Genomic DNA, 13,767 nt, shown 5'->3' on the forward strand with positions numbered 1-13,767 from the left:
TACAATACATATGGAGAAAGGATAAGACTTTTCCCAAGAAAGTAAAGTTGACCTATTTGTTTTCTGAAATGAGAGTTTGAGGAATCAATGGCTGATGATATTAATCAATGGCCATTGATTAATGGCTATTTCCCAATACTCAGGTTTTATAAAATGAGTATGCCATAGAAACGGGGCCTGGCCTGGCTGTTGATGTTTTAAGAAAGTCACATTGGGCGAATCTATCTCCTTGCCTACTACCACCTCCTTCCACATTAAGGACCAAACATCAGAAGACTTTTTCTTCTGCACTTCCCACCCCCCCATGCTTGGAGACCACTTTGGGGTGACAAGCATTACCTTGAATATTATTTTCGTGAATGTTTTCTTTCCAGTTGAAGGTCGAATTGCCCATGACTCTTCCTTAGCCCCCTGTTACTTATTCCTTGTTGGCTTTATTAACAGGGGAAGTATTTTTTCCTGAGTAATAACTGAAGCCCACTTCTTCCAGCTGAAGCGGCCTCTTAAGGAAAGGGTGAATGGAGATGGCAGAGAGCACAGCGCCAGTACCTGCGGAGAATTCCTTTCCTGCTGAGTACAGAAAAGTGCCAAGGAAGCAAAGCTGTGTAGAGGTTGGGTTAGTTCAGTTAACTTTTAGGTCTGATTGGCTGCACAACGGGAGAGATGCCGAGGAACCGATTTAGATCTAGACAGAAGCCCATCGAAATGGCTCTTAGGAAACAAGCCCAGAGATGGGAGCTAGAAATGGTTTTTTCCCCCACCTCCCCAGCTTCTTTGTGCTTGGCTCCAGGGACTCCTTCCCAGAAGGCTGGTTCTGTTCCATTCCAGCACTTGATGCTGAAGGCCTAACTTCAGGGACATTGAGCTTCTTGCTAGAACTGGGCTTGGTGGTAAGTGTCATGGTTTTATGGGATAAAGGCACATCAGAGTGAGAAGACAACAAAGGAGATTTCATTGTTCCTTTCAAGCCGATTTGTGTGTCAGATAATGGATTAATCTGTAGCTCTGCCCTCTTGGAGCAACTGTGAAGCTGAAGGAGAACTACAATGGAACTCAGGTGATCTGCTCTAAGCCTAGACCTACTCTCGTTCCAGGTGACTTTGGGCTGGTTTAGGGAGCTCTGGTCCATCGCATTGCTTTATTCTGATTTGTCCTAAGAAGGACCATGGAGACCCAGTTTGTGTTTTGACTCTTTGAGAGTCTAGAGCCAATAGGAAGCCTTTTCTAGACCTTTAAGAGGTCCAAGAAGTTATAGGTTAAAGTAAGTTCTTTGCCCTGTCCCATCCTGCTCTGAACTCACTTTTCTAGCCATTTTGAGGTAAACAGCCCTGCAGTTCAGAGGTATGTGCCTAACGACCAATGGTGTCCATTAGGTGTTATAGCTACTTATTAGGTACTTTTCTGTCCTCCACTTCCTCATTCTTTCATTCATTCGCTTGACAAATATTGGTTAAATACCTATTTTGTACAAGGTTCTGTGAATGATACAAAGATTGCAGACATATAGCCAATAGACACAGTAGTCAAAGGCTTCATTGGAATGTTGGTTTGGCATTGTATCATCCTAGGACAGAACCCAACACAAGCTCCAGGGAGCTTCTCTACCTTCTTCCTTTTATTTGTTTGTTTGCTTTTTGGTGAGGCAATTGGGGTTAAGTGACTTGCCCAGGGTCACACAGCTAGTGTTGGGTGTCTGAGGCCAGATTTGAACTCAGGCCCTCCTGACTCCAAGGCCAGAGCTCTATCCACTGTACCACCTAACTGCCCTTTTTTAAATATTTTTTCTCTACCTTCTTAATGATTAAGTCACATAGTATTTTCTTTCTGTCCCTCAGCGAGCATTTACTATACACAGGCACTGTGCCAGGCCCTGGGAATACACAGACAAAATTGGCCCTGCCTGCAAGGGGATTATACTCTATCTGGGGGGATGGGTACATATTTAGGGACATATCCGGAATAAATGCAAAATGAAGACAAGGAGAGAGAACATGAGGGATCGGGAGAAACTGCATCAGACCTTGACCTGAGTCTTAAAGGAATTGAACAAGGCACGGGGTGCAAGGGAAGTGCTTTCCAAATACTGGGGCCAGCTCTGTGACGGGAAATGGATTGTTGTGTGTGAGGGCAGCCAGAAGGCCAGGCTGGCTGGACTGTGCCGAGAGTGTGAGAAGGGGAAGGACAGAGAGTCACTTAGTTGCCACCTTCACATTGGAGCTGGCAGGGAGGACCAGGGCTGTCACTGTCCCAGCAGGTGCTCTTTTGACTGCCCAAAGCTTCCTTGGCACTTTTCTGTAAAAAACAGCAGGTACAAGTTTCGAGTCCTGATTCAGTACACTGTCTCTCAAAGGCTCCCCTAGCGACGTGTGGACTGCTGCTAAGCCACTCCCTCCGCCCATTGCTTTTCCACCAGGATGTTTTTGTGTCTGAATCAGTTTTCCCTCACCATGTTCATCATGTCTAACAGATTTCCTTTCCTCCCTGACAGGCCTCCCAGGCTGTTGTACTATGAATGCCACACATCTCATTCTTTACCCACTTTCTTTCTTAGTGTCATGAGGAAATCCAGGTAACTTCCAATTTATTTTTCTTTTCCTCTGCAAGACAGTTGACTCTCAAGGACATGAGTTTGGAACCACTTGTGATTAGATCCTCATCAACACTGAAGACACTTCCTCCCATTGCAGTGGGGTCAGTGGGGGTGGGGTTATATTCCCTTTCTCCACAGAGAACAGTGTTCAACCCTGGGATAAGCCAGTGTGCCATGCTCGGGGCTGGAGATCTTCAAATTATACCAACTATCTCCTGGAATTGGTAACCATGGAAACATTCTCCATTCAACAATGTTCACATCAATGTGGAAATCTCTTGGCATCCCCTTCATCTTTCCAGCCCTACACCATCCCCCAGACTCCCCACGTGTTGTTCCCTGATCTTCATTTTAGGTTTGAGCCTCCTTCTTGTTCCTTATGTCAGCCTAAGTGGTGTTCTGCATATTTCCACCAGAGGCCTCAGTATGGAGACTTGGAGAATTTTAAGTGAGTCTCTCAACTTATTGTATGATGATCCAGGCAGCTCTGTCTTTGCCCACCACCATCTATCTTGATAAATCTCTACAGGACTGACCAGTTGAGCAGCCAAATCTTATCAGCAGCAACTGGGGACAGGTCATCTACAGCAGCTTCTGAATTGGTCTCTGTGCTCCCCCAACCCCTTTCCCCACTTTAGGTGGATGTATTTATCTTAGGTTTAACCACCCACCCTGATGAGCTGGGTTCAGTGTGCCTTGCTTGGGAAGCCACTAAGGAGGGAGTTCCTAGGCTTTTTATAAAGAGGTGGTTAAACAGGACAACTATGGGTCGGCTTTGATCAAGTGCCTCAGTTAGGGACAAGACAATTTCATCGATGCATTACATTAATGTCTCTCCCAAAATCCAGTACATGGAGAATGACTGGGGCTAGTATTATCTTCATATGGAAACCCTAGATTAGGCAGCATGGCACTGAATGGACTTTAATTGCCCCCTTCTGGTGGTGATGATAAAGAGGACAACAGATTGGTGGGTGCTGCTGCTTTCCCTATTTTCCTCTACATTTATCTTGGGCAAGATTGAAATCTGTGCCACTGGATCTTGTGCTGGCCATATCTACCATGTCCTTTGTAAATCTTTCTGATATTGGTGTTTTCAGTAATCTTTGGGAAGCCTCTGCAGCCCCAACTCCTATTTCAGTTAAACCCCTTGGAACTTGACTTAACTGCCTTGATAAGATTCTGTCCCCAGGTAGGGCAGGAGGCAGGTTCTCTATCTGCATTCCTTGGACAGCCCTGTAAAATGACTTTTAACTTTCAGAAAACCCATTGGTGTCCTCCTGGAGCTTAGAACATTCTGGGCTTAAGAAATCTGCTTCATTAAAGGTCCCATAACTTGAAAAAAATGTAAATCCTTGAGTCTTTATATCCTTGGGATCTGAATTTCTCCCTGCCCCAGACCCACCTATGCCGATCCTCTGCTCTGATTATTCCTTCTTTAAAAAAAAAAAAAACAACAACCCAAAATGTCTTCATTCAATCCAGAGGCACAGGAATTACATATTTAAATGCTAACATAGAATACAGAAAAGGCAGCAAATAAAACTACTCTGTATTTTTCCAACTCTGCCTTAAAATGTCACCCTATCAAAAAACAACAACAAATTAAAAATGGCCCTATATTGTATACACTAGGGTTTATTTGTTTGTTTTTCTTAGAACCAAATTAGGAAGTATTATAGTGAGAGTCCTGGAAGCTAGAATTCAGTTTCCCAGCTGGATGAACAAAAGTCAGACCATAGCAAAATCCAGGACCAGTGCAGCCCTAGAAGCTGCCTGTGCCTCTCTCTGTCCAATTCATGTGGTTGGAGGCCTTTGTGCCGTAGTACCTGGTACAGGCACTCGTGTAGATTGAGGTAAGTATGACTCAGCTGGAGAGAGGAGGGGGAGTTTAACCCGAAAGCCTGTTTTAACACTATTTTAACCTATGGTCCAGGGAAGTCTAGCTACTTCATTTTTTTTTTGCTTCTTCTCCATGTCTAGTCAACTCTTGATTGTTCGGAGACATTTTTCTTACCTCTTGTTTCTTCTGTTGCCTGCCTTTCTGGCCATTTCACTGCTTAATTGCACCTGAAATAACTTATATTGGGAAGGGCATTGGTTTGGGAGTTCCAGGGAACTGGGTTCTAGTCCTGGCCCGGTTAACTGACTGGCGTGGGGACCTTAGACAAGTCATTTCTTGGACGTCAGTTTCCTTATGTAAAAGACAAAGAGATTGGATTAAATGACCACTACATTCCTACCCCATTTTAAAATTCAGTGATTCGATAGAACATAGACCTGAAAATTCCATGGCCTGGGGTTCAGAACCTTGAGAATGGGAGAGTAAAGCTCTTGACTAGCTACTGAGGGGTGAATTGTGGACTCAGTTATCCAATTCAACTCTGCCTCTTGGATGATCAAGGGTTGGTTGTGGCTGAGGAGGAAGAAGCAAGGAGGGGCGAAGTTTCTGTGAAAAGGCTAGGACCGTCCTCAGTGACTGCTCATCTTTCTAGTCCTTTGCAATTGGGAGTTTTTAGGTCTGATGTGTTGTTTATCCGGTATATTTTATTTGTTCATTTATTAACTCATCAAACTCTTAAACAAATGGTGTTTTGTCAACTGTTATCGTGGTCACCCCACCACCAGGATTAAGAGAAATTATCCCTATTGGAAAACCAGTGGTGAATAAACTGAGGCGGGGACAGCTGGTGCAGTGTGTGTGTATTTATCTGTATTCTTTCTCATAGGTACCTTTAAATTTGTCTGGCTTAATTTAATGGGAACTTCTGGGACCTGCAGAGACTATAAAGGGCGAGGGTAAGGTTCTTGTCATCTCTTCAGGCTCTTCTCTTTCCAATGGAATTTCCTCCCTCTTACCCTCCCCCTCCAGCCCTCTTTTTTCCTTTCTGACCCGTTTGTGCTGCCTTCTCTCACTTTTCTCTTCCCTCTGTGTGTTTTTTACTTCTGCCTCTCTCAACCACCTTTCCTTCCAGGTCGTTTGAGTCAAGTTGAAGTAGGCAGCTGGTGCCACCCACCTTCCTGTACCCTGGGGGGGCCCAGTCTGCGTTATCAGTGCTAGGGGCTTTATTCTAACCTTCTGGAACCTCTGCTTTCTTTCTTTTTTTTTTTTCCCTTTTTTTTTCTCTTCTGTTTCTGTGTAGGTCTCTTTAGTCAGCCTTATAGCTAATGCCCTGGGCTACTCGGAACTAGGTGCCATAAAGTCCCTTAGGACCCTAAGAGCTTTGAGACCCTTAAGAGCCTTATCACGTTTTGAAGGGATGAGGGTAAGATACTCAGAGCAGCTGATCCTTCTGCATGCCAATGGAAACTGTTTAAGCATGCTAGAACTGATCACACTGGTGGAAAGATCATTTAAAAACAAACTTGTGATACAGCTGCTGACTTGATCCTCCACTCTTATTTCTCCCTTGCATCCTCCCCTTAAAAAGGGAAGTTGCATTAAGCCGCCTCATCACATGAATATTGCCCCTCCCCTCCCCCAACAACAACATGCCATTCACAAAACATGTTAACATTGGCTGTTCTCATTTGGCCTGGCTTTCCTTTAGCACTCCAGACGGCTTTCCGGGCTGTTGACTTAGTAGGGAGAATCACCAGGTGCAAAGAAGGGGAATTCTAACCCAAAGACTCATTGAAAAGTCTAGGCTTCACTCAGGGAGAGAGCTGTGTAGGGAAGCCTTTGGGGAGGGTCAGTGGCCTAAAGTCACTAACAAAGCCATTGAACATGAGGGGGTTCCTGAGGGCCTAGAACCACAATAACAGGAGTGGAATTGGGGACTGGGTGGAATTCGGCCTGACTGGGAGAAGAGATGGATGGTTCCCTCCCCCCCCTTCCCCAATTTAATTCCTCTTATTGCACCTTGTTGTTCTCAGCCCAGTCCAGATGAGGACTGGCAGCCTTTGTCTGATAGCAAAGCTTTCCTCTTCACCCCCTCCTCACTCTTCCCATGCTGTATGGACCCTTGTCCTATCACTGTCAAATTAGCAACAAAACACCATGCAAAAGTCTTGGCCATTAGCAAGTCCTCCAGAAATCTCTCAACCACTCCCTTCCTCTTACTTCTGGGGACTTCACTTTCAAATCCAAACAATGCAAGGTGTAGTCGCCCTGCCAACTGAAAAACAAGGCTCCTTCCATCGGGATGCCTCTTTCTGGCTGGGTTTTTCTTTTTTTGGTCGTTGTCGTTGTCCCCTCAAGTCATTTGAATCATTCATTGTCCCCTCAAAAAAAGTTCATTGGTTTTTTTTTAAAACCAAAACAGACAACTGGAACAGCTGATTTTTGAGTGGTAGCTGTTGCCCGGCAAATATCAGAGAGGTCTGTTACCCTTCATGAGGTCAAAAAAAGACTCACGTTTCCATTCAGATGTTGAATGCATGCAGGAGAGCAAACCAGAGGATATGTAGAGAATTTGCAGAATTTCTCATAAAGACCATTTGGGTTGGATTTGCCTTCTGGAATCCAAAAATGAAAATTAAACAGTTGTAATAGTCTACATGAAACAAGCAAACTGGGGAAACTATCTGCCAGCACAGGGTTTCTGAATTTGCTTCCTGTCCTGGAATCACTGTCTAGTATGCCTTGGACCTACCTATAGAGGAAGAGGAAGCTCAACGTTTCACTGTGTCTTTGTAGAGTTTATTGTCTTTATCCTGCCAAGTACCATTTGCAGCAACCTCATTTCCCTATTGTAGCACAGTCACAGTTGGGTCTCCTAAGTGTGAGTTATCTTGGAATCTGCCATGAATCCATGGAAGGTTCTGGAAGCTTAGTTCTCCACCAGTTTATTGGAATAGAATCCACTTCTGAATGTCTGAATTGATCAACTAGATATTCCTCGTCTTCCTCCTTTTGTTAAGAGAATGTGTGTCTCTATTTCAGTGTTATGATTCAGAGCTAAACCTCTGTAAGGAGAGGGAATGTCTTGTAGTGAGTGAGTAGAGCAAGGGGCTAAGCATCTGGAGCCCTCTTCTCATCTTGGTTCAGAGTCGTGGAAAAGAGGGTTAATGATCTCCCTGCTACTCAAGCTTATTCAAGAGATGTCAGTGCAGTACAAAGACCACATTAGCAATGTGATAGGTAGGCTATTTAAACCTTTTCCCACCTCTGGGACTTGCAACAGAAGCTCCTTAAATACAGCACATGTTACATACATGAACGTTTGCTCAGTTGACCCACAGTGCCATAGGCTCTGGTAGATTGATAACTACTCTCCTGAATTAGGTTTGTATTACATACAGAAAGCTAACGAAAAGTACGTAATAGACCTTAGTTCTCTCACATCCCCATGCCTAGAGGCTTTTTGACTTTACTGTCTCAAGGAAGAGTCTTCATTGGCTCTTTGGCCAATAACTGCTGGCTCATTGACAAGTTATCTGAATGCCTAATGGGCTTTTTCGTTGGCCCTGCCCCCATCTTCTGCCTCCTCACTCCTCTCTCCCCTCCTCTCCCATCCATTCCAGTCCCCATCCCAGAACAAGCATTTCCTTCCTGTTAGCTTCCAGGCAAAATCTGTGAGCCAGAAGTCTCAGAATTAGAGAAAGCTTCATACTGGTGCTATTCAGATGAACATAAGGACAGTGAAACTGCCTGCTCAGGTTGTCTCCAAAGATGATGTAAACAAAGCTGTGTGCTCCACCAAGACTTTTAAATATTAAATGTCCAGTGGAAATTGTTCTGTAAATGTATCCCCTACAACATTTGATTAGCTGGACTTGTGTCTTGTAGCAACCTCCATTTCCTCTGCACAACCACCAGGTTAATGCAGCAAATGGTGATACCGAATGGAGAACAAGGCAGGATGTTTGTGGAAGGAGGAAGGATGGGGAGGACGCAGGCTCATCATGCAGTCTCCCAGCAGGTCCCTAGAAAGCACCTTCCATAGGCCAAGACTGAATGCAGCCAGTAGGCTCTCAGCCACGTATCAGAGTTCCTCTGTAATAACTGGAACTTCCAAAATCAAATGTATTCAAGGATTGCTTTTTTTTTTTGGGGGGGGGGTTGTTTGTTTTTTTACTTTTGCTTTCCCTTTAAGCCAGAATTTTGAAATACTCCTCCAATCTTTAAATATCCTCATCACCTGAACATGCTCACCACTAATGGGCTCCACTGTCACTGTGCTACTTTAAATCAGGGCTCTGACCCTTACAAAACAGCTGTGCTTCGTTTTCATTTTTGAGAGGAAATAGATGTCCCCAACCCCATCTGGTGGAAACTGACTTCAGTCTTTCTTTCTTTCTCTCTCTCTCTCTCTCTCTCTCTCTCTCTCTCTCTCTCTCTCTCTCTCTCTCTCTCTCTCTCTCCTCCCTCAAGCCAAAGTCCAGAAATTTGAAATGCTTGTGCTATTGGCAAAGGAAAATCCACAATGTAGTTCTTTGCTTTTCTCTCCTTCGTGGTAGTCTGCATTCTAAAGATCTTGGTGTGCTACTAAATTATTGAGGACATAAAATAGTAATGCTGTGATACATGCATGCATTTTTGTCAGTTGTCAATGTACAGTCTGCACTGGAAAGCCATGTTCCCTCTGCCAGATGTTAAAAATTGACAGATTTTATGTATACATTGGGCATCCACAATGTGCTAAGTGCCATCGAGAGATTACAGAAAAGGTTTTTAGAACAATGACCTATAGTTGGGATTTAATCTCATTATCAGTCAAATATAATCTATACACATTTCATTGTGGTGTCATCAGCTAGATAAGAAGACTGTCTGTAGTTTGGTATAACCTGGCTTCGGTTTATCATCATTGATAATACCACTCGCATCTAGATAAGTTTACAAAAAATGAGAATGAATGTCTATGTAAAGACAGAGTACTTTCATTGACTCAATGGCTAGATGGCCACACAAGAGGTTTTAGGGAATAAAAGTTCAAATATATTTCGATGCCTAATTCATTGATCACAGCAGGAAAATATGAATTAACATTTGCTGTGTCCACACACTATACTAGATCCTGTGGACTAGGAAATTGGAATAAGGAGTCAGCATGGTTCTCTGCCCTTTAAGAACCAACATACTAGTGCAATACAGTGAGACAGACAATAGAAAAACTAGTTCTATATGTATCATAGCTTGGTAGCTAATTCCAGAATAGAGAACAACAATTAACAACTTCATGAATTCTGTTTGTATTTGTTCTTCTATTCATAAAGTTAATTTGAAAATAAAATGGCTTCCTTGATTGCCGGTAAATGAGTGTGCCAATAAATTCGAGTGCCAATGAGTGTGTTTACGTGGTATGTTCATATTTGAATTTCATTCGGGTCCACCATATCTTTCATGCCTCTGATCAAAGGAAAAAGGCTATAAGAAACAGCCTGGCATAGTGGAAAGAGCCCTGGATTTGGAGTCAAAGGACCTAGATTTGAGCCCCAGCATCACTCCCTATATAAATATGGGCAAGTCACTTCTTTCTGGGCCTCAGCTTCCTCATCTCTAAAATGAGAGTATTAGACGAGATGATCTCAATAGTCTCTTCCAACTCTAATTCTTATGCAGAAAAAAAATAATAATTAGCCATTAAAATATAAGCATGACTGAAAGATCAATTAATGAATTAGCCAGAAGCTCTTCCATTCTTGGGACATGTTCAGCTGTGGTACATACACAGGTTATAGGGTAAGTAAGCCTCTCTGTGCTTGTGTAGATTAGACTGGGTTAAAGATGAGTCAGAGGAGTCTTCGTCAAAGAAGTAGTCACCTAACTGAGTTTTAAAAAAAAGCAATGGGTTTGGCTTTTGTAACCTTTCGCTTAGATGGACTTCATACAAACTTGTAAAGTTCTCTATCTCAGAGTGCTATGTTCTTAGACACCAGATGCAAGGTCCTGAATTGGGCCCTGAAGTATTTTGGTATCTTTATGCAGCTTATTCTCATTATGTTTAGGGTTTGATTAGTCCATTTGGGAAGTATCCATCCCCCTCATTGCTCCCCCTTCTTTTTCTGTCTCTTCCTTTGCTCATTTGCTGCTTGGTCATTTCTCTGTCAAAAGGTGAACAAGGGCACAGCAGGAGGAGGTGAAGCTGAAATCAAACCCATTTTATAATTTATTAGCTGTTCTTGTTTTAAAAAAGAAAAGAAGAAATTTTAGTGACAGGGAAAATTAAAGCTGTTAGTTAAAATGAGATTTGCCCATTGTCTGCGGATTTTAATCATCTAGGTTTTCTCTGGCTAGACTAATTTGACAATTTTATACCAATGAGATTCAAATAGCTGAACTAGTGGATCTTGGAGAGATCCTTTTGATCAGAAAATTAAGAGACATTCACCTCCCAAACAATTCAGAGAACCTAAATTGGAGACAGCCAGAACCCACATTTTAATACAAAGATCAGGTCCGTAGGTTGTGATAGGAGAAGGTTATTCCTCCTTCCTTGGAAAGGGCAGATGGCCCTTCTCGGCCCCACATTCTGCACAGTGACAGAGCAGCCTGAGGAGAAAGTCTGTGAGATGAGAAAAAAAAAAAAAGGAAGCCTTGCCCAGAGGTCCAAGACAAGAGCGAGGTCACTGACACTCCTTCTTGGGTTTGTTAACTGAAAGCAGATCACACTTGGTTTATCTGTACTGTAAGCAACTGGTTACATTTCCTCTAAGGGAGAGCTAGGAAAAGCAATTCGTTCTTGATGATCATGATGATAGCTAACATTTCTATATCGCTTACTATTATCATCTCATTTGATCTCACAACAGTCCTGGGAGGTAGATGCTATTATTTTTTACAGATGAGGAAACTGAAGCAAACAGAGGTGAAATGACTTGATCGCACAGCTTACAAGTGTCTGAGGTCACATTTGAACTCAGATCTTCTTGAGTAATAAACTGAGTAGGGACTAGAGTCTAGGTTGTACCAACAGAGTATTTTTTCTTACTATATGATTGTTTTTTAAGGTGCTTTGAATTCTTCTAGTGAAAAGTGGCATAAAAAGTGGAAATAATAACCAGCTACTTTGCAAATTTTAAAGTGCTATATAAATGGTAGTTATTTTCGTCACCCACACTGTGAACAAAAATAAAGGGCCTAAGAGCTGAAAAGTAATGATTATTTCCTTGTTTCTGATTTGGGACTTACAATCGCTGGTCACCAACAAATGCCCTTTTTTGGTTAGCTATCAGAGACTCCCTAGAGAGTTTTTATGGCATTTAAAAATGAGATTGAAGAAGCAAGTCCGGCTTGGACCCAGCAAAGGGTCATCGGCATCAGACAGGGTAGGGAGTAGACTGTCTGCTGAACCAAAGGCTGGCTCATTGTGTGAAAAGCAGCTCTCAGAAACTCAGCAGCATATGAATTCAGAAACCGTGAAGGAGAAAGAGCCTGCAGAAAGCACATGGTTCCAATTTCATTTGACTGTTCGGTAGAGGGAATATAGCTTTTTTTCCTTGAGCCTGCAAAATATGCATGCTCAGCTATTGCCTGAAACAAGATAACTGGTCTTGCATAGTCACAAAAATACTCTATGTATTGTTCACTGACTCACTGTTATCTTCAAAAGGCAGTTCTCTGGTTGATCTTGACTGATCATACCTTGTTTTACAGTGGGGGAATGTCTGTTAAAGGCAGCTGGGAAGCTTGACATTACTCTGGGCTTTCCTAGATCTGGGATTTCCTATTTTATAAAGGATTTGGGATTGGGGAGAACAGGCTGAGCAGTCTGTCAGTCTAGAAAGTTGCTGCCTAGTAAAGAAGTGTCGGGACAACTTGGGCTGGAGAATTCATTTGCATTGAAATTGTGGCACATTTCACTAAAATGCTCCTGAAATACAGTTCACGGGCCTGGGTAAGTTTAGTCCTTCCTCCCTGTGGAACTGTCAGAGTAGAACCAGTCCAAAAGAGAACACGATGGTCTCCTGACCAGTATAAGCCACACAATATCATTCCCCTCCTGGAAATAAGGAAATGTGCTCTTGGAGCCTCCCTCCGTGTCTAAGCTCTCTCCCCCTTTCCAATGCAGGTGGTGGTGAACGCCCTGGTTGGTGCCATCCCCTCCATCATGAATGTTCTGTTGGTGTGCCTGATCTTCTGGCTGATTTTTAGCATCATGGGGGTGAACCTGTTTGCAGGGAAGTACCACTACTGCTTCAATGAAACATCAGAGTACCGCTTTGAGATAGAGGAAGTCAACAATAAATCAGACTGTGAAGCACTCATGGATGGAAACTCCACTGAGATCCGGTGGAAGAACGTAAAGATCAACTTTGACAATGTAGGGGCAGGCTATCTGGCTCTTCTCCAGGTGGTAAGTTCTGATATTCCTCAACGCCGGGCTGTTCCCCACCTGGTGCCATCTCTTGCAGGATTCATGAGCCAGGGTCACAAATGGCTCTCCTCAGGTCAAAGGCCCAAGCTAACTTTATGATTTCTAAAGCCCATCCAAAGCAAACACCCTGATTCTCTCTTTGCAAGTATGGTATAGTAGGAAGAGCTCTAAACTTACTCATGAGAGAAGACCTGGGTTCAAACCTGGCCCATGATACTTACTGGTGTGACTACGGGCAAGTTCTGTAACCTCTCTGGCCTTCACTTTTCCTTCTCTGTAAAACGGAGGCAGTAATATTTGAAGAATTACCTCACAAGTTTGTTGAGAGAATACAAATGAGAATGTGTGTAAAGGGTTTTGAAAACCTTAACGTGTGTTACAAATGTAAATGTCAGTTAGCATTAATTCCCAAAGAACCTTCTAACATCTAAGATCTTATTTAAAGGAATTCTTCTCTTGTAGCTCAGCAGCATTCTTCTGTTTGGCAACCACTAAGAAAAAAAATGGACAGAGGAATGACAAAATGGTGGTTTGAAGAGGGGAAAGAAAGGCTGCCCATTCTCTCCGGGCTGGCAAGAAGCAAGTCAGATCCAGCAGGGGCAGCAGAGTTTGAGACAGATCCTAGTATACATAATCAATTGTATTAAAGCCATGCATAATTTGTGCAGATATATGTCTAGAGTGGAAAATTACAAAGACAGTGGCCTTGCATATGGTCGTGTTCTGAAACTGTTACTCAAAATCACTTTCATGCTCAGCACCAGAGAAAGGTCACTGAAAGTCTAAGGAAGATTGCCTTGATAGAGAATGGAGATATATATATATATATATGTGGATGGATGTATTTGTATAATATGTGATATGTACTTATAGATGTGCACACAGATAGTTTTTGTTTTCTCTTACTACAGAAAA

The 13,767-nt window shown here is 42.9% G+C and overlaps 1 protein-coding gene across 2 annotated transcripts in view; it reads left to right on the forward strand.

The window, feature by feature from the left end:
• Positions 1–13,767, forward strand: part of SCN8A (sodium voltage-gated channel alpha subunit 8) — a 213,973-nt gene that overhangs the window by 186,305 nt on the left and 13,901 nt on the right. For both annotated transcript variants that reach the window (XM_020966210.1, XM_078156923.1), the window contains 2 exons: positions 5,734–5,856; positions 12,547–12,831. In XM_020966210.1, coding sequence (XP_020821869.1) covers positions 5,734–5,856; positions 12,547–12,831 — 408 coding nt within the window. The remainder of the gene's footprint in view (positions 1–5,733; positions 5,857–12,546; positions 12,832–13,767) is intronic.

This window comes from Phascolarctos cinereus, unplaced genomic scaffold, assembly GCF_003287225.1.
Source record: "Phascolarctos cinereus isolate Bilbo 61053 unplaced genomic scaffold, phaCin_HiC Scaffold_1;HRSCAF=81, whole genome shotgun sequence".
Lineage (NCBI taxonomy): Eukaryota > Metazoa > Chordata > Mammalia > Diprotodontia > Phascolarctidae > Phascolarctos > Phascolarctos cinereus.